Below are 27,914 nucleotides of genomic sequence, written 5' to 3'. Positions count from 1 at the left end.
GGGACCCACTTCACCCCATAACCACCCCACTGGGACCCCCATGTCCCCCCTCCCCACGCCGTGGGGCAGGAGGGGGTGGGGTGTGAACGTGGCACCTGCGCGGGGAACGTCATCAAGTAAACATGGGGGGGGGGGCGAGTTAACGAGCCCCGGTTAATAATTAACGAAGAGCCTTGATAGCCAAGGGGGCACCCAGCACCCCCCCACCCAGCACCCAACCCCTGGCCCCCCCACCATGGCGGCCCTTCGCCTCCTCCTCCTCCTGGCGCTGGTGACTCCCAGTAAGAAGTTGGGGGGGTACTGGGAAAGGGGGAGGGGTCCCCATTATGGGGTGGGGTGGAGGGTGGGGGGGGTCCTTTGGGTGGGCGGGGGGGGTCCCCAGGTTGGGGTCCCAAGGGTGGGGATGGGGGGGGGGGGGTGTCCCCGTGGGTGCCCCCAGGGTGGGGGTGGGGGTGTCCCAGTAGCTCCCAGTAACAATGTGTCCCCCCCCCCCATCAAGGCCGGCCGTGGGGCGAGCGGATCCTGGGGGGCAGCGAGTGCCCCCCCGCCACCCACCCCGGCCTCGTCCTCCTCTTCTACTTCGACCAGCGCCAGTGCGGGGGGGCCCTGCTCAGCACCCAGTGGGTGCTCACGGCCGCCCACTGCCGCACCAGGTTCGGGGGGGGACGGGGAGGCACTGGGAGGGGCGCTGGGAGCACTGGGAGTGAGACTGGGGCCGTGGGAGGGGAATGGGGGGCACTGGGAGGGGAATTGGGGGCACTGGGAGGGGGACTGGAAGCACTGGGAAGGGGACTGGGGCCGTGGGAGGGGAATGGGGGGCACTGGGAAGGGGACTGGGAGCACTGGGAAGGGGACTGGGGCCGTGGGAGGGGAATGGGGGGCACTGGGAGGGGGACTGGGAGCACTGGGAGTGGGATTGGGGCCACGGGAGGGGAATGGGGGGCACTGGGAGGAGAATGGGGGGCACTGGGAGGGGGACTGGGAGCACTGGGAAGGGGACTGGGGCCGTGGGAGGGGAATGGGGGGCACTGGGAGGGGAATTGGGGGCACTGGGAAGGGGACTGGGAGCACTGGGAAGGGGACTGGGGCCGTGGGAGGGGAATGGGGGGCACTGGGAGGGGGACTGGGAGCACTGGGAGTGGGATTGGGGCCACGGGAGGGGAATGGGGGGCACTGGGAGGAGAATGGGGGGCACTGGGAGGGGGACTGGGAGCACTGGGAAGGGGACTGGGGCCGTGGGAGGGGAATGGGGGGCACTGGGAGGGGAATTGGGGGCACTGGGAAGGGGACTGGGAGCACTGGGAAGGGGACTGGGGCCGTGGGAGGGGAATGGGGGGCACTGGGAGGGGGACTGGGAGCACTGGGAGTGGGATTGGGGCCACGGGAGGGGAATGGGGGGCACTGGGAGGAGAATGGGGGGCACTGGGAGGGGGACTGGGAGCACTGGGAAGGGGACTGGGGCCGTGGGAGGGGAATGGGGGGCACTGGGAGGGGGACTGGGAGCACTGGGAGTGGGATTGGGGCCATGGGAGGGGAATGGGGGGCACTGGGAGGAGAATGGGGGGCACTGGGAGGGGGACTGGGAGCACTGGGAAGGGGACTGGGGCCGTGGGAGGGGAATGGGGGGCACTGGGAGGGGGACTGGGAGCACTGGGAGTGGGATTGGGGCCACGGGAGGGGAATGGGGGGCACTGGGAGGAGAATGGGGGGCACTGGGAGGGGGACTGGGAGCACTGGGAAGGGGACTGGGGCCGTGGGAGGGGAATGGGGGACACTGGGGGGGAATTGGGGGCACTGGGAGGGGAATTGGGCACTGGGAGGGGGACTGGGAGCACTGGGAAGGGGATTGGGGCTGTGGGAGGGGAATGGGGGGACTGGGAGGGGGACTGGGAGCACTGGGAGTGGGATTGGGGCCATGGGAGGGGAATGGGGGACACTGGGAGTGGAACTGGAATGTACTGGGAGCCCTGCTCAGCACCCAGTGGGTGCTCATGGCAGCCCACTGCTGGACCAGGTTTGGGGGGGGGGGAGTGGGAAGCACTGGGAGGGGAATGGGAGCACTGGGAGGGGAATTGGGGGCACTGGGAGGGGGACTGGGAGCACTGGGATGGGGACTGGGGCCGTGGGAGGGGAATGGGGGACACTGGGGGGGGGAATTGGGGGCACTGGGAGGGGAATGGGGGACACTGGGAGTGGGATTGGGGCCATGGGAGGGGAATGGGGGGCACTGGGAGGGGAATTGGGGGCACTGGGAGGGGGACTGGGAGCACTGGAAGTGGGACTGGGATGATGGAAGGGGAATTAGGGCACTGGGAATGGAACTGGGAGCACTGGGAGGCACTGGAAAGGGCACTGGGAGTGGAACTGGAATGTACTGGGAGCCCTGCTCAGCACCCAGTGGGTGCTCATGGCAGCCCACTGCTGGACCAGTCTGGGGGGGGGGCGGGCACTGGGAGGGGGACTGGGAGCACTGGAAGTGGGACTGGGATGATGGAAGGGGAATTAGGGCACTGGGAATGGAACTGGGAGCACTGGGAGGCACTGGAAGTGGGACTGGGATGATGGAAGGAGAATTAGGGCACTGGGAATGGAACTGGGAGCACTGGGAGGCACTGGAAAGGGCACTGGGAGTGGAACTGGAATGTACTGGGAGCCCTGCTCAGCACCCAGTGGGTGCTCATGGCAGCCCACTGCTGGACCAGTCTGGGGGGGGGGCGGGCACTGGGAGGGGGACTGGGAGCACTGGAAGTGGGACTGGGATGATGGAAGGGGAATTAGGGCACTGTGAATGGAACTGGGAGCACTGGGAGGCACTGGAAGTGGGACTGGGATGATGGAAGGAGAATTAGGGCACTGGGAATGGAACTGGGAGCACTGGGAGGCACTGGAAAGGGCACTGGGAGTGGAACTGGAATGTACTGGGAGCCCTGCTCAGCACCCAGTGGGTGCTCATGGCAGCCCACTGCTGGACCAGTCTGGGGGGGGGGCGGGCACTGGGAGGGGGACTGGGAGCACTGGAAGTGGGACTGGGATGATGGAAGGGGAATTAGGGCACTGGGAATGGAACTGGGAGCACTGGGAGGCACTGGAAGTGGGACTGGGATGATGGAAGGAGAATTAGGGCACTGGGAATGGAACTGGGAGCACTGGGAGGCACTGGAAAGGGCACTGGGAGTGGAACTGGAATGTACTGGGAGCCCTGCTCAGCACCCAGTGGGTGCTCATGGCAGCCCACTGCTGGACCAGTCTGGGGGGGGGGCGGGCACTGGGAGGGGGACTGGGAGCACTGGAAGTGGGACTGGGATGATGGAAGGGGAATTAGGGCACTGGGAATGGAACTGGGAGCACTGGGAGGCACTGGAAGTGGGACTGGGATGATGGAAGGAGAATTAGGGCACTGGGAATGGAACTGGGAGCACTGGGAGGCACTGGAAAGGGCACTGGGAGTGGAACTGGAATGTACTGGGAGCCCTGCTCAGCACCCAGTGGGTGCTCATGGCAGCCCACTGCTGGACCAGTCTGGGGGGGGGGCGGGCACTGGGAGGGGGACTGGGAGCACTGGAAGTGGGACTGGGATGATGGAAGGGGAATTAGGGCACTGTGAATGGAACTGGGAGCACTGGGAGGCACTGGAAGTGGGACTGGGATGATGGAAGGAGAATTAGGGCACTGGGAATGGAACTGGGAGCACTGGGAGGCACTGGAAAGGGCACTGGGAGTGGAACTGGAATGTACTGGGAGCCCTGCTCAGCACCCAGTGGGTGCTCATGGCAGCCCACTGCTGGACCAGTCTGGGGGGGGGGCGGGCACTGGGAGGGGGACTGGGAGCACTGGAAGTGGGACTGGGATGATGGAAGGGGAATTAGGGCACTGGGAATGGAACTGGGAGCACTGGGAGGCACTGGAAGTGGGACTGGGATGATGGAAGGAGAATTAGGGCACTGGGAATGGAACTGGGAGCACTGGGAGGCACTGGAAAGGGCACTGGGAGTGGAACTGGAATGTACTGGGAGCCCTGCTCAGCACCCAGTGGGTGCTCACGGCCACCCATTGCTAGACCTGGTGGAGAGGGGGGGGGGCAGTGGGGACACTGGGGGGCACTGGGAACACTGGAAGGCACTGGGGGGGGCACTGGGAGGGGCACTGGGGCTTTTGGGAGTGCACTGGAAGGCACTGGGAGCACTGGGAGGAACTGGGAGGGGAAGCAGGAAGCACTGGGAGGGGAACTGGGAGGAACTGGGAGGGGAACGGGGAAAAGAACTGGGTCATCGTCACCTGTGCCCCGTCCCTCCACCGTCATGTCCCTCACGTCCCCAACCCTCGTGTCCCAACCCTCCGTGACCACGTCCCACCACGGCCACGGCCCACCACGACCGTGTCCCACCATGACCATGTCCCACCACGACCATGTCCCACCACGACCGTGTCCCACCATGACCATGTCCCACCACGACCGTGTCCCACCACGACCGTGTCCCCAGCCACACCCTCGAATGCCCCCAACCCTCCGTGACCACATCTCACCACGACCACATCCCACCATGGCCATGTCCCACCATGACCATGTCCCACCATGACCATGTCCCACCATGACCGTGTCCCACCATGACCGTGTCCCCAACCACGCCCTCGAATGTCCCCAACCCTCCATGACCATGTCTCACCACGACCACGTCCCACCGTGACCACGTCCCACCATGACCGTGTCCCCAACCACGCCCTCGAATGTCCCCATCCCTCCGTGACCACGTCCCACCATGGCCACGTCCCACCATGGCCACATCCCACCATGACCATGTCCCACCACAACCGTGTCCCACCATGACCGTGTCCCCAGCCATGACCCCCAACGTCCCCAACCCTCGTGTCCCCATCCCTCCATGGCCACGTCCCACCACAACCACGTCCCACCATGACCATGTCCCACCATGACTGTGTCCCCAGCCACGCCCTCAAATGTCCCCATCCCACCATGGCCACATCCCACCATGGTCACGTCCTTCCACAACCACGTCCCACCGTGACCATGTCCCCTGTGTCCCCAGTCACACCATCCAATGTCCCCATCACTCCATGACCACGTCCCACCACGACCACGTCCCACCATGACCGTGTCCCCAGCCACGCCCTCGAATGTCCCCATCCCTCTGTGACCACGTCCCACCATGACCACGTCCCCCGTGTCCCCAGACGTGATCCCCAATGTCCCCATCCCACCATGGCCACATCCTTCCATGACCACGTCCCACCATGACTGTGTCCCCAGCCACGGCCCCCAACATCCCCATCCCTCATGTCCCCATCCCTCCATGACCACGTCCCACCATGACCACGTCCCACCATGACCACGTCCCGCCATGACCACGTCCCCCGTGTCCCCAGCCACGCCCTTGAATGTCCCCATCCCTCCGTGACCACGGCCCACCATGGCCACAGCCCACCATGACCATGTCCCACCACGACCATGTCCCACCACGACCATGTCCCCCATGTCCCCAGCCACGCCAGCCAATGTCCCCAACCCTTATGTCCCCATCCCTCATGTCCCCATCCCTCCATGACCACGTCCCACCATGGCCACATCCTTCCATGACCACGTCCCACCACGACCACATCCCCCACGTCCCCAGCCACGCCACCCAACGTCCCCATCCCTCCATGACCACGTCCCACCACGACCACGTCCCCGGTGTCCCCAACCACGCCCTCCCACGTCCCCCAACGTGCTACCACGTCCCTCACGTGTCCCCTCGCGTGTCCCCTCGCGTGTCCCGTCCCCCCCCCACCCCAGCCACATCCAGGTACGGGCAGGAGAGCGCAGCCTGGCCACGCCGACGGGGCAGGAGCAGTACGCCGTGGCCGTGGACATCGTGGTCCACCCCGGCTTTGGCACCGTGGAAGGAGACGGCGCCTACGCCCACGACCTCATGCTCTTGCGCGTGGAGCCGCCCTTCACCATCACACCCTACGTCCGACCCCTGGTCCTGCCCACAAGTCCGCCGGTCACCGGAACCAACTGCACCGTGATGGGATGGGGAACCACCACCAGTCCCCAGGGTACGGGGAGGACCACGGCGTTCCGGTTGGGTGGTGACATCTCCAAGGAGATGGGACACGGGTGGCCAAGGAATGGACATCTCAACTTGCACTGGGTTGGGTGGTGGCATCTCCGAGGAGATGGGACACTGGTGGCCAAGGGATGGACAACTCGCATTGGTTGGGGGGTGGCATCTCCGAGGAGAAGGGACACGGGTGGCCAAGGGATGGACATCTCAACTTGCATTGGGTTGGGTGGTGGCATCTCTCAAGAGAAGGGACACTGGTGGCCAAGGGATGGACAACTCAAGTCTCATTGGGTTGGGTGGTGACATCTCCGAGAAGGGACACGGGTGGCCAAAGGATGGACACTTCAAATCACATTGGTTGGGTGGTGGCATCTCTCAAGAGAAGGGACACAGGTGGCCAACTCAACCTGCATTGGGTTGGGTGGTGGCATCTCCAAGAAGGGACACTGGTGGCCAAGGGATGGACAACTTGCATTGGTTGGGTGGTGGCATCTCCGAGGAGAAGGGACACGGGTGGCCAAGGGATGGACATGTCAACTCGCATTGGTTGGGTGGTGGCATCTTCAAGAAGGGACACTGGTGGCCAAAGGATGGACATCTCAACTTGCATTGGGTTGGGTGGTGGCATCTCCGAGAAGGGACACGGGTGGCCAAAGGATGGACACTTCAAATCACATTGGTTGGGTGGTGGCATCTCTCAAGAGAAGGGACACAGGTGGCCAACTCAACCTGCATTGGGTTGGGTGGTGGCATCTCCAAGAAGGGACACTGGTGGCCAAGGGATGGACAACTTGCATTGGTTGGGTGGTGGCATCTCCGAGGAGAAGGGACACGGGTGGCCAAGGGATGGACATGTCAACTCGCATTGGTTGGGTGGTGGCATCTTCAAGAAGGGACACTGGTGGCCAAAGGATGGACATCTCAACTTGCATTGGGTTGGGTGGTGGCATCTCCGAGAAGGGACACGGGTGGCCAAAGGATGGACACTTCAAATCACATTGGTTGGGTGGTGGCATCTCTCAAGAGAAGGGACACAGGTGGCCAACTCAACCTGCATTGGGTTGGGTGGTGGCATCTCCAAGAAGGGACACTGGTGGCCAAGGGATGGACAACTTGCATTGGTTGGGTGGTGGCATCTCCGAGGAGAAGGGACACGGGTGGCCAAGGGATGGACATGTCAACTCGCATTGGTTGGGTGGTGGCATCTTCAAGAAGGGACACTGGTGGCCAAAGGATGGACATCTCAACTTGCATTGGGTTGGGTGGTGGCATCTCCGAGAAGGGACACGGGTGGCCAAAGGAGGGACACTTCAAATCACATTGGTTGGGTGGTGGCATCTCTCAAGAGAAGGGACACAGGTGGCCAACTCAACCTGCATTGGGTTGGGTGGTGGCATCTCCAAGAAGGGACACTGGTGGCCAAGGGATGGACAACTTGCATTGGTTGGGTGGTGGCATCTTCAAGAAGGGACACTGGTGGCCAAAGGATGGACATCTCAACTTGCATTGGGTTGGGTGGTGGCATCTCCGAGAAGGGACACAGGTGGCCAAAGGATGGACGCTTCAAATCACATTGGTTGGGTGGTGGCATCTCTCAAGAGAAGGGACACGGGTGGCCAACTCAACCTGCATTGGGTTGGGTGGTGGCATCTCCAAGAAGGGACACTGGTGGCCAAGGGATGGACACCTCAACCGCCATCGGGTTGGGTGGTGGCATCTCTGAAGGGACACGGGTGTCTGGGGCCCAGATCCCTGGCCCAGGTTGGACACGTGTCCCCCCGTCCCCCCCCAGAGTCCTTCCCCGACACCCCCCAATGCGTGAACGTCACCGTGGTGGGTGACAACCAGTGCCGGACGGCCTACGGCAGCAAAATCACCGAGGGCATGTTGTGTGCCGGCGTGGCGGCGGGGGGCAAGGACTCCTGCCAGGTACCTCCAGGTCCCCGTGTCCCATCACCACGTCCCCGTGTCCCATCACCATGTCCCACAGCCCCTTCCTTGTCCCATTGGCTTTGAGATGTAGCCGCGTCCCATCACCTCGTCCACCACATCCCACCACCTCGTCCACCACGTCCCACCGCCTCGTCCCCGTGTCCCACAGCCACCTCCCTCCTGTCCCCCTCGTCCCTTGGGCTCCAAAAACACGGACACATCTTCACGTCCCATCCCTACGTACCCACCTCCCATAGCCACGGGCCTTCGGTCCCCTCGGCTTTGAGATGTCACCGTGTCCCCGCGTCCCGTTGCCACCACCCGGAACCACGTCCCTTTGGTCTCCTGGCCTTCAAGACGTGACCGTTGTCTCTTGGCCACGTCTCTTGGGTCCCCGTCACCCCAACCCAGCCACCTCGCTGCGCCCGCTCCCACGTCTCTAGGTCCCGACAACGGTTGTCCCCACCGGTGGCCACGTGCGTCCTCCCTGGCCGGGGACCGTGGCCAAGGTCCCATCATCGTCCCTTTTGTCCCCAGGGTGACTCGGGGGGACCTCTCATCTGCAACGGGGTCCTGCAAGGCATCGTCTCGTGGGGTGACCACCCCTGCGGGCAAGCGGGGAAGCCGGGGGTCTACAGCGAGGTCTACAACTACCTGCCATGGATCCGGGAGACGATAGGGGGGGTCTGAGTCCTCCTCGGCCCCCCCCGGACCTTCTGACCCCCCCCCCAGACCCACCAACCCCACCACAGAACCCACCAGGGAACTATCTGAGCCCACCACGGAAAGGTTGAAGCCACCAAGAAAGGATCGACCCTACCACAGAGCCACCAATGCCATCACGGATGGAGTGGCACCCCCCCAGCAATGGACCCCATCATGGTTGGGTTGACCCTATCACAGTTGGGTTGATGCCATCATGGTTGGGTTGACAGCATCATTGTTGGGTTGATGGCATCATGGTTGAGTTGACCCCATCATGGTTGAGTTGACCCCATCATGGTTGGGTTGACCCCATCACAGTTGGGTTGATGCCATCATGGTTGGGTTGACAGCATCATTGTTGGGTTGATGGCATCATGGTTGAGTTGACCCCATCATGGTTGAGTTGACCCCATCATGGTTGAGTTGACCCCATCATGGTTGGGTTGACGGCATCATTGTTGGGTTGACGCCATCACGGTTGGGTTGACCCTATCACGGTTGGGTTGACCCAATCAGGAACCAATGAACCCCACCATGGCCTGACCTACCCCACCGTGGCTGGGCTGACATCATCATGGTTGGGTTGACCCTACCATGGACTCCACCATGGATGGAGTGACATCACCACAGACACTCCAGGTCCACCGTCATGACCGGGCTGACGCCATCATGGAGACACTGGCCCCACCACAGATGGACTGGCCCCACCATGGACTCCACCATGGTTGGGCTGATCCCATCATGGCTGGACTGACCCCCACCATGACCACTCCAACCCACCATGGACAAACCGATGCCACCACAAATGGACTGAACGTGCCACTAACCCCGCAGTGACCAGACCGACCCCACCACAGATGGACCATGACCACCACGGATGGCCCACAGCCACCACGGATGGCCCAAGACCACCATGGATGGCCCAAGCCCACCATGGTTGGACCACGACCACCACGGATGGACCATGGCCACCATGGATGGACCATGACCACCGTGGCTGGACCACGACCATCACAAATGGGCCATGACCATCACGGAAGGACCATGGCCACCACAGATGGACAATGACCACCACAGATGGACCACAGCCACCGCGGATGGCCCAAGCCCACCACAGGTGGCCCATGGCCACCATGGATGGCCCAAGCCCACCACGGATGGGCCACAACCACCACGGATGGGCCATGACCACCACAGATGGACAATGACCACCAGGGATGGATCATGGCCACCACGGATGGACAACGGCCACCACGGATGGACTGACCCCACCCCCAATAAACCCCTCCCCTTGCATCTCCACGGCAACTCTTGACCCCTTGGGGGGCAAACGTGGGGCAAATGGAAGAGGACTAGGCAAAGGCGGGCAAAAATGGGCAAAATTGGGCAAAAGGGAGCCAAAATCGGGCAGAAGTGGGCCAAATTAGGCCAAATGGGGCAGAAACAGGCAAAATCAGGCAGAAGTGGGCCAAATCGGGCAGAAATGAGCTAAAATCAGGCAGAAGTGAGCCAAAATCAGGCAGAAATGGGCAAAATTGGTCAAAAGTGGGCCAATCTGGGGAGAAGTGAGCCAAAATTGGGCAGAAGCGGGCGAAATCAGGCAGAAGTGGGCTAAATTGGGCCAAAGTGGGTCAAACTGAGCAGGACTGGACAGACTGGACAAAGGCAGGCAAAAGCTGGCAAAATTAGGAAGAAGTGGGCAAAATCAGGCAGAAAATAGGTAAAATCGGTCAAAAGTGGGCCAAATGGGGCAGAAGTGAACCAAAATCAGGCACAAGTGGGCCAAAATCAGGCAGAAATGGGCCAAATCGGGCAGGAGTCACCCAAAATCAGGTAGAGGCGGTCCGAATTGGGCAAAACTGGGCCAAATTGAGCAGAAGTGAGCCAAAATCGGGCAGAAGTGGGCCAAATTGGGCAGAATTGAGCCAAAATCGGCAGAAGTGGGCAAAATCAGGCAGAAGTGGGTGATATCGGGCCAAAGTGGGTCAAACGGAGCAGAAGTGGGCAAAGGCAGGCAAAAGTGGGCAAAATCAGGCAGAAGTGGGCCAAACTGGGCAGAAGTGAGCCAAAATGGGCAGAAGTGGGCAAAATCAGGCAAAAGTGAGCCAAACTTATGCGGAAGTGGGACAAATTGGGCAGAAGTGAGCCAAAATTGGGCAGAAGTGGGCAAAATTGGGCAGAAGTGGGCAAAATCGGGCAGAAGTGAGCCAAACTTACGCGGAAGTGGGACAAATTGGGCAGAAGTGAGCCAAAATCGGGCAGAAGTGGGCAAAATTGGGCAAAAGTGAACAAAATCGGGCAAAAGCGGGCCAAACTTACGCGGAAGTGGGACAAATTGGGCAGAAGTGAGCCAAAATCGGGCAGAAGTGGGCAAAATTGGGCAAAAGTGAACAAAATCGGGCAAAAGCGGGCCAAAATCAGGTAGAAATTGGCCAAATCATTTTGGGTGACCCCAAATCAGGCAGAAGCCGTCCGAAGTGGGCCAAGCTGGGCCAAACCGGGCAGAAGCGAGCCAAAACCAAACTAAAAAATGGGCCGGATTTTGGGGGTGGGGGGGGGAGAACACGTCCCCATCCCTCGATACGGTACTTGCGGACGGAGCGGAGCCCCCCAAAAAACATCGCGGGAGCTTTCGCTCCCCTCCGAAGCCGTCGTGTCACCGGCGGCGCCGGCGGCGTTGGAGCAAGGGGGGGGGGGAGAAAGGCAATGAGTCACTGAGCCGAATCGCCACCCCACCCCGCCCTGGCCGCGTTATGGGGTAATTAGAGCAGATAACGAGGCTGGAGGGAAACTGAGGCCGGGGGAAAAAAGGAGGGGGGAGGCAACGTGACGGGACGGGCTTTGCCAAACCGCACCGGGAGGGAACGCGGGCGTCCCGGCACCCACAAAAGCATCGCTCCGCCCCGGGGTGCTGGCAGGGAACCCGGAATCGCCGCCTCCTCCTCCCTCCTCCTCCCTAACTGGGAAGAAGCTCCCGAGTCCAACTGGGGAGTACTGGGAGCAACTGGGGGGGGGGACACCCAGATCTCTGGGCACACACGGAGAAACGTGGGCGCCCCGCGAGCATCCCTCCGTCCTCGCTCCGTTACGTCCCTCCCCCCTCCCCACCCCCCCAAAATCCCTAAAGGGGGCGGGGCAGGGTGACCCAGCCCCTCCCACTGGGGCACAAAACCCCCACCCCACGGCCCCCCCCCCCACCGCCTTCACCCACCCAACGCGCACCCGTGGGCACCCACAGGAGCGACGGGATCGAGGAGAACCGGGACGTCGGGGACGGAAGGTGACGGCGGGGGGGGGGGGGGGACAGGGATGGGGACGGGAACGAGGGACGGGATGGGGAAGGAGCGGGGAAGGAGGGAGGAAGGAGGGAAGGAGGGAGGGAAGGAAAGAAGGATGGAAGGAGGAAAGGAGGGATGGAGGGAAGACGGGAAGGAAGGAGGAAGGAGGGAGGGAAGGAAGGAAAGAAGGAAGGAAGGAAAGAAGGAAGGAGGAAGGAAGGAGGGAAGGAAGGAAAGAAGGAAGGAGGAAAGGAGGGAAGTAGGGAAGGAGGGATGGAGGGAAGGAGGAAGGAAGGAGGGGTGGAAGAGGTGGAAGAAGGAAGGAAAGAAAGAGGGAGGGAGGGAAGAAGGAAGGAGAGATGGAAGGAGGGAGGGAAGGAGGAAAGGAGGGATAGAAGAATGGAAGGAGGAAAGGAGGGACAGGGGGAAGAAGGGAAGGAGGGATGGAAGGAGGAAAGAAGGATGGAAGGAGGGAGGGAAGGAGGGAAGGAAAGAAGGATGGATGGAGGGAAGGAGGGAAGGAGGGGGGAAGGAGGGAAGGAGGGAAGGAAAGAAGGATGGAAGGAGGAAAGAAGGATGGAAGGAGGGAGGGAAAGAAGGAGGGAAGGAAAGTAGGATGGATGGAGGGAAGGAGGGAAGGAGGGAAGGAAGGAGGGGTGGAAGAAGGAAGGAAAGAAAGAGGGAGGGAGGGAAGAAGGAAGGAGACATGGAAGGGGGGATGGAAGGAGGAAAGGATGGAAGGAAGGAGGGAAGCAGAGAGGGAAGGAGGGAAAGAAGAATGGAAAGAGGGAAGGAGGGATGGAAGGAAGGAGGGAAGGAGGGAAGGAGGGAAGGAGGGAAGGAAGGAGGGGTGGAAGAAGGAAGGAAAGAAAGAGGGAGGGAGGGAAGAAGGAAGGAGACATGGAAGGGGGGATGGAAGGAGGAAAGGATGGAAGGAAGGAGGGAAGCAGAGAGGGAAGGAGGGAAAGAAGAATGGAAAGAGGGAAGGAGGGATGGAGGGAAGAAGGGAAGGAGGGAAGGAGAGAGGGAAGGAGGAAGGAAGGAGGGATGGAAGGAGGAAAGAAGGATGGAAGGAGGGAAGGAAGGAAGGAGGGAAGGAAAGAAGGATGGATGGAAGGAAGGAGGGGTGGAAGAAGGAAGGAAAGAAAGAGGGAGGGAGGGAGGAAGGAAGGAGAGATGGAAAGGAAAGGATGGAAGGAAGGAGGGAAGGAGGGATAGAAGGAGGGATGGAGGGGTGGAAGAGATAGGAGAAGGAAGGAAAGAAAGAGGGAATGAAGAAGGAAGGAGAGATGGAAGGAAGGCTGGAGAAGGGAGGGAAGGAGGAAGGAAGGAGGGAGGGATGGAAGGAAACAGGGAAGGAAGGAGGGATGGAAGGAAGAAGGGAAGGAAGGAGGGAAGAAAGGAGGGAAGGAAGGAGGGAGGGAGGGAAGGGAGGAGGCAGGAAGGAGGAAAGGACAGAAGAAGGGATGGAAGGAAGGAGGAAAGGAAGGAGGGATGGAAGGAGGAAAGGACGGAAGGGGTGGAAGGAAGGAGGGAGGAAGGAGGGATGGAAGGAAAAAGGGATGGAAGGAAGGTGGGAGAGAAGGAGGGAAGGAAGGAAGAAGGATGGAAGGAGAGAAGAAAGGAAGGAGCGACAAAAGGAAGGCTGGATGGAAGGAGTGAAGGAAGGAAAAATGAAGGAAGGAGGGATGGAATGAAGGATTTAAGGAAGGATGGAAGGAGGAAGGAAGATGAAAGAAGGATGGAAAGAGAAAAGGAGGAAGGAAGGAGGAAGAAGGATGGAAGCAGGGATGGAAGAAGGAAGAAGGGAAGGAAAGAAGAAAGGGGATGGAGGCAGAATGGAAGGCAGAAGGAAAGAGAGGAAGGAGGGATGGAAGGAAGGAGGCAGGGACAGACGGAGGGGCGGGCAGGAGGGCGGGGCCAGGTAGGAGGGTGGGGCCAGGCAGGAGGGCGGGGCCAGACCAGCGTCCCGCCCTGACCGTCCTCCATGTCCCCCTCAGGGTCATGGAGCTGCTGCCCATCACGTTGCTCCTCCTGCTGCTGACGGGTACGTGGGGTCCCCTCCGCCCCCCCCCCCCCCCCTCCGTGTCCACGTCCCCACGGAGGGAACCTGGGGAGGGGACAACTCTGGTGGCCCGTGTCCCCACGGAGGAGACAACTCTGGTGGCCCGTGTCCCCATGGAAAGAACCTGGGGAGGGGACATTGGTGGCCCGTGTCCCCATGGAGGAGACAACTCTGGTAGCCCACGTCCCCATGGAGAGAACCTGGGGAGGGGACAACTCTGGTGGCCCGTGTCCCCATGGAGGAGAAAAGTCTGGTGGCCCGTGTCCCCATGGAAAGAACCTGGGGAGGGGACATTGGTGGCCCGTGTCCTCACAGAGGAGACATTTCTGGTGGCCCACATCCCCATGGAGAAAACCTGGGGAGGGGACATTGGTGGCCCACAACCCCATGGAGGAGACAACTCTGGTGGCCCACATCCCCATGGAAAGAACTTGGGGAGGGGATGTTGGTGGCCCATGTCCCCATGGAGGAGACAACTCTGGTGGCCCACATCCCCATGGAAAGAACTTGGGGAGGGGATGTTGGTGGCCCATGTCCCCATGGAGGAGACATTTCTGGTGGCCCATGTGCCCATGGAGAAGACAAGTCTGGTGGCCTGTGTCCCCACGGAGGGAACCTGGGGAGGGGACAACTCTGGTGGCCCGTGTCCCCACGGAGGAGACATTTCTGGTGGCCCATGTCCCCACAGAGAGAATCTGGGGAGGAGACGTTGGTGGCCCGTGTCCCCATGGAGGAGACATGTCTGGTGGCCCATTTCCCCATGGAAGAGACAAGTCTGGTGGCCCACATCCCCATGGAGAGAACTTGGGGAAGGGACAACTCTGGTGGCCCGTGTCCCCATGGAGGAGACATTTCTGGTGGCCCATATCCCCACAGAAAGAACTTGGGGAGGGGACAACTCTGGTGGCCGGTGTCCCCATGGAATAGACAAGTCTGGTGGCCCACGTCCCCATGGAAAGAACTTGGGGAGGGGACATTGGTGGCCCGTGTCCTCATGGAGGAGACATTTCTGGTGGCTCACGTCCCCATGGAAACAACTTGGGTAGGGGATGTTGGTGGCCCACATCCCCATGGAGGAGACATTTCTGGTGGCCCATGTCCCCAGGGAGAGAACCTGGGGAAGGGACATCTGGTGACCCACGTCCTTCCGGCAGGAGGAGCCAACAGCCAGGACACGTCTCGCGGCTCGTGTCCTCCCGGCCAAAGGGAAATCAGGGACGGGACGGAACCGACCTGCGTCCCCGCGTCCCCAGGGAACGGGCAGGGGACGAAGGACGAGGACAGGATCATCGGGGGTTACCCCTGCATCCCCTTCTCCCAGCCCTGGCAGGTTTATATCTACAGCCCCGTGCGCTGCGGGGGGATCCTCCTGCGGGACAACTGGGTGCTCTCGGCCGCGCACTGCAACAGCAGGTGGGGACGCGGACGGAGACGGGGGGGGGGGGACGGGGACATGGTTGGGGGACGAGGGGTGGGTGTGGGGACGCGGTTGGGGACGAGGGATGGGCGTGGGGACATGGGTGGGGGACATGGACGTGGGGGCAGGGACGTGGGGACACAGTTGGGGACGAGGGATGGGCGTGGGGACAAGGGAAGGGCATGGGGACATGGCCAAGAGACATGGACATGGGGACACGGTTGGGGGACGTGGGATGGGCGGTGGGGACATGGGTGGGGACGAGGGATTGGCGTGGGGACACGGGTGGGGGACAGGAACATGGGGACACAGTTGGGGACAAGGGATGGGCGTGGGGACATGGTTGGGGGACAAGGGATGGGCATGGGGACATGGATGGGGGACGTGGGATGGGCATGGGGACATGGCCAAGAGACACGGACATTGGGACAGGGACATGGGGACACGGTTGGGGGACGTGGGATGGGCGTGGGGACATGGGTGGGGACAAGGCATTGGCGTGGGGACACGGGTGGGGGACGGGGACATGGGGACAGGGACATGGGGACACGGTTGGGGACAAGGGATGGACAGGGGGACATGGGTGGGGACGGGGACATGGGGACAGGGACATGGGGACACGGTTGGGGACAAGGGATGGGCGTGGGGACATGGGTGGGGACGGGGACATGGGACACGGGGACAGGCTACGTGGCAGAAGGACGAGGGACAACACGTCCTGGGGGGACACCAGTGGGGTGCGGAGCTGCGACTGTCCCCACGTGCGTCCCCCCCAACTTTCCCTGCCACGTGTCCCCGCGTTTCCCCGTGTCCCATCCGCGTTTGTCCCATCCGTGTCCCCACGTGTCCCACCTCTGTCCCCTCCATGTCCCACCCGTGTCCCAACGTCCCACCCGTGTCCCATCCCTGTCACCTCTCCCACGTCCCATCCATGTCCCCGCGTGTCCCACCCCCGTCCTCACCCCTCCCCCCATGTCCCCCCCTCCCCGCCCCCACCCCACCCATGTCCCCACCCCCTGTCCCCTCCCCGGGGGCGGGGCCGCACCCCCCCCCCCCAGAGGCCTCCGCCTGCGCCTGGGCGAGAACAACCTGCAGCAGCAGGAGGGGACGGAGCAGAACCGCCTGGTGACGAAGGCCATCCCCCACCCCGCCTTCAACCGCGTCACCCTCGACAACGACCTCCTCCTCCTCAAACTCGACCGGCCCGTGGCCCTGAACCGCGCCGTGCAGCCCCTCGCCCTCCCCCGCGCCTGCGCCCCGCCCGGCACCACCTGCCTCGTCTCCGGCTGGGGCACCATCACCACCCCGCAAGGTGAGACGCCGCCGGGAGGAAAGGCGTAGGAAAACCCCGTGGTAAACCCCTAGCAAGGCAGCAAACGCGTAGTAAACCCGTAGTAACCCCCTAGTAAACCCGGAGTAACCTTGTAGTAAACCCGGAGTAACCTTGTAGTAAACCCGGAGTAACCTTGTCGCAAACCCGGAGTAAAGCCATCGCGAACCCATAGAGCACTAAACGCGTGGTAAACCCATAGGAAAGTAGAACACTGGCAGTAAACTCCTACTAAACCCATGGTAAAGCAGCAAACCCCCAGTAAACCCATAAGCTCCTACTAAACCCATACTAAAACAGTAAACCCATAGTAAACTCCTACCAAACCCATAGTAGAGCAGCAAACCCCCAGTAAACCCATAAACTCCTACTAAACCCATAGTAAACTCCGACTAAGCCCATAGTAAACCCGTAGCAGACCTGTAGTAACCCCATCGCAGACCTGTAGTAAAGCCAAAGTGAACCCTTAGAGCACTAAACACATAGTAAACCCATAGGAAAGTAGAACACTTGGAGTAAACTCCTACTAAACCCATGGTAAAGCAGCAAACCCCCAGTAAACCCATAAGCTCCTACTAAACCCATACTAAAACAGTAAACCCATAGTAAACTCCTACCAAACCCATAGTAAAGCAGCAAACCCGCAATAAACCCATAAACTCCTACTAAACCCATAGTAAACTCCTACTAAACCCATAGTAAACCCGTAGCAGACCTGTAGTAACCCCATCGTAGACCTGTAGTAAAGCCAAATTGAACCCATAGAGCACTAAACACATAGTAAACCCATAGGAAAGTAAAACACTTGGAGTAAACTCCTCCTAAACCCATAGTAGAGCAATAAACCCCCAGTAAACCCATGAACTCCTACTAAACCCGTAGTAAAATCCTACTAAACCCATAGTAAAGCAGTAAAGCAGGACACTTGGGAGTAAGCTCCTACCAAACCCATAGTAGAGCAGCAAACCCCCAGTAAACCCATAAACTCCTACTAAACCCATAGTAAACTCCTCCTAAACCCCGAGTAAAGCAGTAAACCCACAGGAGAGCAAAACACTTGTAGTAAATTCCTACTAAAATCATAGTAAGCCCGTAATACACTCATGGTAAACCCCTAGCAAAACAATAAACCCACAGTAAACCCATAGTAAAGCAGTAAACCCATAGTAAACTCTAGTAAAGTAGTAAACCCGTAGTGAAGCAGAACGTTCAGTTAACTCTAACTAAACCCATACTAAAGCAGTAAACCCGTAGTAAACCCATAGTAAACTCCTACTAAACCCATAATAAACCCATAATACCTCATAGTAAACCCATAGCAAAACAGCAAACTCCTAGAAAACCCCTAGTAAAGCAGTAAATCCGTAGCAAAGCACTAAACTCCCAGTAAACCCATAGCAAAGCAGTGAACCTGCAGTAAACTCCTAGTAAAACCATAGTAAAGCAGTAAACTCCCAGTAAAACCGCAGTAAAGCAGTAAACCTATAGTAAACCCGAGGTAAAGGCGTAGCGAGCCTGTGGTGGCAGGGCCACACTAACACCAGAGCAAAGCTGGCAGGAGAAACCCGGGGTAAAAATCCAAGCCCGGTCATAGTAAACTGTTAGTAAAGGCGTAGCAAACCTGGGGTGAAAGTCGGAGTGAGCCCGGGGGGAAGTTGGGGCGGAGCCGGCTAGTATCACAGCAAAGCTGGAGCAACCTAGAAGTAAGCGATGAGTAACCTACGACTAACGTATGAGGAATTGATGAGAAACCGATGCATAACCTATACGTAACCTCATAGTAACCAACGCATAACCTGTAAGTAACTGGTAGGGAACCTCCAAGTAGCCTAGGAGCAATCTGTAAGTATCTGATGCATAACCTGTGAGTAACCTGTGAGTAACCTGTGAGTAACCTGTGAGTAACCTGTGAGTAACCTGTGAGTAGGGCCCAGAGCAGCCCAGCAGCCCCTGGGGGTGTCCCCGACCCCCCCAGACCCCTCCCCATGCCTCTCTCACCCCCCCCCCCCCGCAGTGACCATCCCCCGGCACCTGATCTGCGCCTACGTGGACATCGTCCCCCCTTCCATCTGCCGCCAGGCCTACCCCCAACGCATCACTCCCAACATGCTTTGCGCCGGGGTGCGCAACCAGCGCATCGACTCCTGCCAGGTATCGGGGGGGCGGGGTCCGGGGCGGGGCACCCCCAAATCCCTCCACCCCACCCCGAAACCTACCGGTGTCCCATCTTGGGCAAACACCCACCACCCCCGTCGCCCCGATTTGTTGCTTCCCGTTGGGTAGGAGGAACCCCAAACTCACGGTAGCCCCCAAGTTGCGTCGTGGGCCCCCCCCAAAAACACTCCCCCCCCCAAATCCACGGCTGCCCCGCCCCCCAAAATCCACATCTCCGCCCCCGCCCCCCCAGCCACCCAATCTCAAGCTGCCCCGCCAATCCCGCCTCGATGTCCCCCCAATCCAAGTTCGACGTCCCGCCAATCCCACCTTGATGTCCCCCCAAGCCCACGTGTCCTCCAGCGCTGGCCACGCCCTGGGGGTGTCCCCAAAGCTCCGCCCCCCCCCAAAAATAACCCCGCTGTCCCTTCTCTCCCTAGGGTGACTCCGGGGGTCCGCTGTCGTGTAACGGGACCCTCCAAGGCATCGTGTCGTGGGGGTTGCAAACGTGCGCCCTGCCCGGGCGCCCGGGGGTCTACACCCGCGTCTGCAACTACGTGGGCTGGATCCAGGACACCATGAATCGCAACTAGGAGCCGGCGAGCCCCCAGGCGGGCCACCGAGGACCACCGGGAGGGGCCACGGAGAGGGGCCACCACGGGTGACAGCTAGGGAGGTAACGACACGGATAAGCCACCACGGACTATGATTAGGGACACAAAGACACGGAGCTGGGCCACCATCAACCACAAATCTGGGCCACCATGGAGCACAGCTAGGGACATAAAGACACGGACTTGAGCCACCACGGACTATGATTAGGGACACAAAGACATGGAGCTGGGCCACCACGGATCACAGAGCTGGGCCACCATCAACCACAATCTGGGCCACCACGGAGAACAGCTAGGGACGTAAAGACACGGACTTGAGCCACCACGGACTATGATTAGGGACACAAAGACATGGAGCTGGGCCACCACGGATCACAGAGCTGGGCCACCATCGACCACAGATCCGGGCCACCATCAACCAAGGAGCTGGGCCACCATGGACCACAATCTGGGCCACCATGGAGAACAGCTAGGGACATAAAGACACGGACTTGAGCCACCACAGACTATGACTAGGACCACAAAGACATGGAGCTGGGCCACCATCGACCACAGATCCGGGCCACCATCTCGGCCACCATGGAGGACATAAGATATGGGGAGGGACGGGGGGGGGGGGGGCGGGGACAGAGCCGTGGACCCGACGTCACAAAGGGGGGGACAAATTTGGGGGTAGGAACAATAAATTTAGGAGCAAAACCAAATTTTTGAGTCCGTCTCTACTTCCCGTCCCATCCCAAATTTTTCCGGTCACACCCCCACCCCCTCCAAAATGTCCCAACCTGGAGTGGGAGGGTCTTTGTAGGTGAAGCCCCGCCCCCCCCCACCCCCCCAGATACGGATTCTTGGGGTTCTACAATAATCTCTTTATTGAGGCAGTTGCAGAAAAAAAATGGCAGGGGGGGCAGGACAGGGACAGGGACCGCCCCTCCAGAGAGGAAGTGACATGAGGGGACATTCACGTAACAGCGGGAAAGGAGGGGTGGGCGGGGCCACCAATGACCCCCCCCCCCCAAAGGAAAGATGAAGATGAGGAAGAGTGCGATGGTGGGGACTGTAGTGTTCGTCCCTGTCCGGTCCCCGAGGGTGGGAGGAGTTGGGGACCTGGGCAGGGCGTGTCAGGGGTGTCCCCACACCCATGGGTGGAGCCCTGACGCCCATGGGTGGAGCCCTGAGAGGATGGAGGGGGCGGGGTTTGGGGGGGGGGAAGCCGGGTGTGGATGGAGATGGGTCATCGGCAGTCAACGTGCGTTGAGGAAGACTCAACTGGAAGAGGTCGATCCCAGTCTGGACCAATGGCGTCACCAGAGAGTCTCCGCCTACTCAACCACCGATGATTACCGTAGGTCAGGAACAGGCCAATCAGAGGAAAAGCAAGCTCGACTCAGCCAACCGCCGTTGGTCACGCCAGGTCTTGACCCGCCCAACCGGGAAGACGCAAAGCCAACCTTGGTCAATCCAGGTCTTGAAGGAGCCAAACAGGAAGAGACCAAGGTCTGGGCTGAGCCAACCACGATGACCCACCTAGGCCTAGAAGAACCCAACCGAAGCCAAACCCAACAACCAATCACAGTCTTGATCAAAGCAACCAACAATGGCCAAATTAAGTCTTTGGCCCGGGCCAATCGGAAGAGGCCAGTCCGGATCTGCTCCAGCCCAGCCACCAATGGTTGACTCTAGATCTGGATCTGGCCAAGCGTTAACGGTCGACCCTGGTCTTGACCAACTCAAGGCAAATCTTGGACAACTTGAGCCAATCCCTACACAGCCCAACAGCAATTGGCCGATCCCGGCGTGGTCCGACCCTGCTCTTGATGACCAACCCCAGGTCTGGACAGAGCAAGCCCCAAAGGTCAACCGAGGTCTATAACGAGCCAATGAGACAAGGCCAACCCAAATCTGGTCTAACTCAACCTGATGGTCAACCTAGGTCAAGACCAACTTGGCCAATCCCTACCCAGGACCACCGGAATGGGCTGAGCCGAGGTCTACAACGAGCCAATGAGACAAGGCCAACCCAAATCTGGTCTAACTCAACCTGATGGTCAACCTAGGTCAAGACCAACTTGGCCAATCCCTACCCAGGACCACCGGAATGGGCCGAGCCAAGTCTTGTCCAACCCCAACGCCGATCACCGACCCCAGGTCTGGACCACCAACGGTCAACCAAAGCCTGCAAGAAGACCAACCCAACGATTGGTCAATTCGAATCAAGATCCAACTTGACCAATCCCTACACAGACCAATCGGAAGAGGCCGAAAAAGGATCCGGCTAAGACCGGCCAAGGTGAGCGTGACCTCATCTCCCAACGTCCCCACCTCACCCTGCTCCAACCACGGCTGATCCGTGCCCGGGGCCAACCGGAGGAGGCCAAGCCAACGCCGCCCAAGCCGTGCCGGCGCCGAGGGGCGGACGCCGCTCCGCCGGTGGGGCCCCCACCCAGCACCCAACCCACGCGGCGGCCGCGGTCGGGACGCGCCCACCCCGCCCCTTGAGGAACGCTCTGACCTTCTTCCACCCGCGGCCTCAGCGGCGCCTCCCGCCGGGCGGCTCGCGTCTCCTCCGGCAATAAAATAAGCTTAAAAAAAAAAACAAAAAAAAAAAAGCCCGAAAACGCCCCAAAACACACCAAATTTAGCAATACTAAAAAAACAACAACCAACCCCCACCCAAAGAAAAAAAAAAAAAAAAAAAGGATTTGGTGGCATCTCCCCGGTGAAGGACTCAAGACGGCGCCGGTGACAAGCACGTGGTGGGGATGGGAAGCGTGGGGCGGTGGGAGTGGTGAGAACACGCACCGTAGAGCCACGCCAGGGGAGGGGGGGCGTGGCGGGGGTTACATGGCAGCCGGCACGGCGGCGGCGGGGGGCGGCGAAGCCGGGCGGTGGAAATTGGTCTCCTTGTAGACGAACCAAGAGCTGCCGGCCCAAAGCACCAAGTTGAGGAAGCCGAAAACCTGGGAGGTGGGAGGGGAAGATGTAAAACCACCCGGAAATCCCACCCCCTCCCGTGCCTCAGTTTCCCCAAGATCTCCAAACCCCCCTCCCCGCCAAATCCCACCCGGATTTGCCTCGGTTTCCCCACTTATCTCCCCCCGGCCTCAACGCCCGCTCCCACGGTCTACGCCGAACCTTGGGTTTTTTCCAAGAGGTTCCTCAACCACCCAAGCCCTGCCTCAGTTTCCCCTTTTCGCAGCCCTGGGGACCCACCACGGAGACGTTGAGGGACCCCATGGGGGTGACCCCTGCGGGGAAGCAGGTCGCCATGGGGGGGACGCAGTGGGGCAGGGGGGCCATCGTCGAGGTCTTGACGTCCGCGAGGGCCTTGGCCCACGCCGAAGAGCTCACCAGCCACAGGAAGGAGAAGGCCACGGTGGTCAAGAAATCCTGGCGGGGGGGGGACACGACACATTTTTTGGGGAGGGGTGGGATTAGGGGGACCCCAAAAATGAGGGGCGGGGCACAACATGATTGGTTCGGGACCTGGGGGGCGGACCCCAGAAGGTGGGAGTGGGAGAGGACAACCGGGGCGGACGTTGAGTACAACCGATGTGGGGGACACCCCCCCCCCCAAAATTTGGCGGTGGGAGGGGACAACTGGGGTGGACCCCAAGATCCACAGACCTGGGGGGGGGGACACACACCCCAAAATTTGGGGGTGGGAGGGGACCCAAGACCCACGGAGCCCACTTGCTCCACACTGGGAGGGGGCGAACCCCAATTCTCGCACCCGCAGCTCAGGCGGTTTCTTGCCCCTCCCGCCCCTCCAGGATTTGGGGGAAAAAATTGGGGGATCGGGGGTTTGGGGTGGGGATAAGGCCCCCAAAAAAGAGGGCGGGGCACTTACCCCGTGTCCTGTCCACGGCAGCAGCAGGAGAGAAGTTCAGAGGGGGGTTATTGACCCCCCCAAAATGTGTGTGTGTCCCCCAAAATATGTGTCATCCCCCCCAAAATCTCCCCTTCCTCCCCACCCATGGGTCCCTCAACCCACATATTGGGGGGGGTGAGGACCAAGACTCAAACTCCCATGATGCCTCACAATGGGGTGGGGAACCCAAAGGCTCATGGGAGTTGTAGGCCAGGCAATGGGAGAAGCTACAACGCGGTCTGGGAGCTGTAGGGCACCCAAGTGGTCTTTGGCCAAGCACGGGGCAGGAGATGGATGGATGGAGAAAAGCAAGACGGAGGGATGGAGAAGACCAGGATGGACAGAGAAGACCAGGACGGAGGGATGGACGGAGAAGACCAAGACGGAGAGATGAATGCATGGAGAAGACCAAGATGGGTAGACAGATAAAGATGACCAAGATGGGTAGACAGATAGAGAAGACCAAGACGGATGCATGACGACGACCAAGACAGATGGATGAATGGACGGAGAAGACCAGGATGGATGGGTAGACAGACAGAGACAACCAAGACAGATGGATGAAGACAACCAAGACGGATGGATGGATAGAGAAGACAAAGATGGATGGAAGGAAAAGACCAGGAGAAATGGATAGAGAAGACCGGGATGGACGGATGGAGCAGACCAAGATGGATGGACAGACAGAAAAAACAAGACTGATGGATGAAGATCACCAAGATGGAAAGATGGATAGAGAAGACCAAGAGGGAGGGAGGGAGGGAGGGACGGAGAAGACCAAGAGGGAGGGAGGGACGGATGGAGAAGACTAAGAGGGAGGGACGGAGAAGACCAAGATGGGTAGAGAGATAGAGAAGACCAAGACGGATGGATGACGACGACCAAGACGGATGGATGACGACGACCAAGACGGATGGATGAATGGACGGAGAAGACCAGGATGGAGGGACGGATGCATGGAGAAGACCAAGACGGGTAGACAGAGACGACCAAGATGGGTAGACAGATAGAGAAAACCAAGACGGATGGATGAAGATGATCAAGATGGATGGAGAAGACCAGGATGGATGGATGGACGCATGGAGACGACCAAGATGGGTACACAGAGACGACCAAGATGGATAGACAGACAGAGACGACCAAGACGGATGGATGAAGACAACCAAGACAGATGGATGGATAGAGAAGACAAAGATGGATGGAAGGAAAAGACCAGGAGAGATGGATAGAGAAGACCGGGATGGATGGATGGAGCAGACCAAGATGGATGGACAGACAGAAAAAACAAGACTGATGGATGAAGATCACCAAGATGGAAAGATGGATAGAGAAGACCAAGAGGGAGGGAGGGAGGGAGGGACGGACAGAGAAGACCAAGAGGGAGGGACGGACGGAGAAGACCAAGAGGGAGCGATGGATGGACGGAGAAGACCAGGATGGAGCGATGGATGGATGGAGAAGACCAGGATGGACTTACCACCAATGGCAGCTTCCCACCCGCCCCACGGTAGAGGTGGAGGTAGCCCAGGTAGACGGCGAGGGCGGCCATGCTGTAGAGGAAGGCGAAGACGGCCACCGTGACGAAGAACTGGGCCGAGGAGGAGAAGTCACCAACCAGGTGGACGTCCACCGGCCACGTCTTGTTGCACAGGTTGGTCAGCGAGGGCATGAAGGTGGCTTGGTTCAACCTGGGGGACACCGGGACGGTGGTTGGGGGGGGTGGTCTTCTCCCACCCACGCCCCCCAAACCCTTCCCAGGTCTTTCCTTCTCTCAACCGTGTCCTACAGACGGTAGTTGGCCAACCCTACAGCTCTCGCACCCAACCACCGCCTCTCTCCTCTTCATCACCTGGGTTGTAGAAGACTTTCTTGTCCTCTCTTGAATCCTCAAACATCTGCCAACCCTTCCCAGACCTGAATTTTCCATCAGCCGTGTCCTACAGCTGCCGGTTGGCCAACCGTAGAGTTCTCAAACCCAACTACCGCTTCTTTTCTCCTCCCCATCCACTTTTGAGGGACATTCTTGCCTCTCTTGGATCTCCAGACATGTCCCAACCCTTCCCAAACCTCCATTTTCCATCAACCATGTCCTACAGGTGCTGGTTGGCCAACCATAGACCTCTCAAACCCAACTTCCGCTTCTCCTCTTCCCCGTCCATCTCTGAGGGACTTTATTAGCCCCCCTTGGACCTCCAGACATCTCCCAACTCTTCCCAAACCTCCATTTTCCATCAGCTGTGTCCTACAGGTGCTGGTTGGCCAACCGTAGACCTCTCAAACCCAACTGCTGCTTCTGTTCTCCTCCCCATCCACAGTTGAGGAACATCCTTGACCTTCTTATCTTCTCCTGAACGTTCAAGCATCTCCCAACCCTTCCCAAACCTCCATTTTCCATCAACCACGTCCTACAGGTGCTGGTTGGCCAACTGTAGAGCTCCAAACCCAACTCCTGCTTCTCTTCTCCTCCCCATCCATCTTTGAGGGACCTTCTTATCTCTCTTGGATCTCCAGACATCTCCCAACCCTTCCCAAAACTCCATTTTCCATCAACCACGTCCCACAGGTGCTGGTTGGCCAACCGAAACGCTCTCAAACCCAACTCCCACTTCTTGTCTTCCACATCCATGTTTGAGAGACCTTCTTGTTCCCTCTTCGATCTTCAAACATCTCCTAACCCTTCCCAAAACTCCATTTTCCATCAACCACGTCCTACAGGTGCCAATTGGCCAATCGTAGACCTCTCAAACCCAACTGCTGCTTCTCTTCTCCTCCCCATCCACAGCTGAGGAACATCCTTGACTTCTTATCTTCTCCTGAACTTTCAAGCATCTCCCAACCCTTCCCAAAACTCCATTTTCCATCAGCCGTGTCCTACAGGTGCTGGTTGGCCAACCATAGACCTCTCAAACCCAACTGCCGCTTCTCCTCTTCCCCAACCATGTTTGAGGGACCTTCTGGTTCCTTCTTGGATTTTCAAACATCTCCCAACCCTTCCCAGAACTCCATTTTCCATCAGCCACGTCCTACAGGTGCTGGTTGGCCAACCGTAGACCTCTCAAACCCAACTGCTGCTTCTGTTCTCCTCCCCATCCACAGTTGAGGAACATCCTTGACTTCTTATCTTCTCCTGAACTTTCAAGCATCTCCCAACCCTTCCCAAAACTCCATTTTCCATCAGCCGTGTCCTACAGGTGCTGGTTGGCCAACCATAGACCTCTCAAACCCAACTGCCGCTTCTCCTCTTCCCCAACCATGTTTGAGGGACCTTCTGGTTCCTTCTTGGATTTTCAAACATCTCCCAACCGTTCCCAGAACTCCATTTTCCATCAGCCACGTCCTACAGGTGCTGGTTGGCCAACCGTAGACCTCTCAAACCCAACTGCTGCTTCTGTTCTCCTCCCCATCCACAGTTGAGGAACATCCTTGACCTTCTTATCTTCTCCTGAACGTTCAAGCATCTCCCAACCCTTCCCAAACCTCCATTTTCCATCAACCACGTCCTACAGGTGCTGGTTGGCCAACTGTAGAGCTCCAAACCCAACTCCTGCTTCTCTTCTCCTCCCCATCCATCTTTGAGGGACCTTCTTATCTCTCTTGATCTCCAGACATCTCCCAACCCTTCCCAAAACTCCATTTTCCATCAACCACGTCCCACAGGTGCTGGTTGGCCAACCGAAAGGCTCTCAAACCCAACTCCCACTTCTTGTCTTCCACATCCATGTTTGAGAGACCTTCTTGTTCCCTCTTCGATCTTCAAACATCTCCTAACCCTTCCCAAAACTCCATTTTCCATCAACCACGTCCTACAGGTGCCAATTGGCCAATCGTAGACCTCTCAAACCCAACTACGGCTTCTCTTTTCCACCCCATCCACAGTTGAGGAACATCCTTGACCTTCTTATCTTCTCCTGAACGTTCAAGCATCTCCCAACCCTTCCCAAACCTCCATTTTCCATCAGCCACGTCCTACAGGTGCTGGTTGGCCAACCGTAGAGTTCTCAAACCCAGCTCCCGCTTCTCCTCTTCCCCATCCATCCTTGAGCGACTTTCTTATTCCCTCTTAGATCTTCAAACATCTCCCAACCCTTCCCAGAACTCCATTTTCCATCAACCACGTCCTACAGGTGCTGGTTGGCCAACCATAGACCTCTCAATCCCAACTGCCGCTTCTCGTCTTCCCCAACCATGTTTGAGGGACCTTCTGGTTCCTTCTTGGATTTTCAAACATCTCCCAACCCTTCCCAGAACTCCATTTTCCATCAGCCACGTCCTACAGGTGCTGGTTGGCCAACCGTAGAGTTCTCAAGCCCAGCTGCTGCTTCTCTTCTCCTCCCCATCCACAGTTGAGGAACATCCTTGACTTCTTATCTTCTCCTGAACTTTCAAGCATCTCCCAACCCTTCCCAAAACTCCATTTTCCATCAGCCGTGTCCTACAGGTGCTGGTTGGCCAACCATAGACCTCTCAAACCCAACTGCCGCTTCTC

The 27,914-nt window shown here is 59.1% G+C and overlaps 3 protein-coding genes across 4 annotated transcripts in view; 2 read left to right on the top strand and 1 right to left on the bottom strand.

Moving 5' to 3' along the window:
- Window positions 1-27,914, bottom strand: part of LOC138683166 (synaptophysin-like protein 1) — a 65,270-nt gene that overhangs the window by 32,865 nt on the left and 4,491 nt on the right. Inside the window, exons 3-5 of one of the 2 annotated variants that reach the window (XR_011322854.1) lie at window positions 24,906-25,116; window positions 22,771-22,947; window positions 20,557-22,517 (exon numbers count right to left, since the gene is read on the bottom strand). Coding sequence is in view for 1 of the 2 variants with exons in the window: in XM_069774690.1 (XP_069630791.1) it covers window positions 22,398-22,517; window positions 22,771-22,947; window positions 24,906-25,116 (508 nt within the window). In the remaining variant the exon portion in view is untranslated. Of the gene's footprint in view, window positions 1-20,411; window positions 22,518-22,770; window positions 22,948-24,905; window positions 25,117-27,914 lie in introns of those variants that run through there. The other variant, XM_069774690.1, reaches the window with a different exon arrangement.
- Window positions 236-8,687, top strand: LOC138683109 (kallikrein-8-like). The gene is made up of 5 exons (XM_069774633.1): window positions 236-281; window positions 500-653; window positions 5,792-6,057; window positions 7,858-7,994; window positions 8,535-8,687. The coding sequence occupies exons 1-5, from the start codon at window positions 236-238 to the stop codon at window positions 8,685-8,687; spliced, it is 756 nt and encodes a 251-aa protein (XP_069630734.1).
- LOC104324846 (trypsin-like) lies at window positions 14,913-19,775 on the top strand. The gene is made up of 4 exons (XM_069774731.1): window positions 14,913-15,452; window positions 16,449-16,774; window positions 18,807-18,943; window positions 19,387-19,775. Exons 1-4 carry the CDS (start codon window positions 15,040-15,042, stop codon window positions 19,537-19,539), a joined length of 1,029 nt encoding a protein of 342 aa, XP_069630832.1. The 5' UTR covers window positions 14,913-15,039; the 3' UTR covers window positions 19,540-19,775.

The sequence above is a fragment of the Haliaeetus albicilla genome, chromosome 31 (assembly GCF_947461875.1).
Source record: "Haliaeetus albicilla chromosome 31, bHalAlb1.1, whole genome shotgun sequence".
NCBI classification, from domain to species: domain Eukaryota; kingdom Metazoa; phylum Chordata; class Aves; order Accipitriformes; family Accipitridae; genus Haliaeetus; species Haliaeetus albicilla.
Note: the sequence above shows the minus strand (reverse complement) of the source record. Positions and strands in the feature narration are given on the sequence as shown.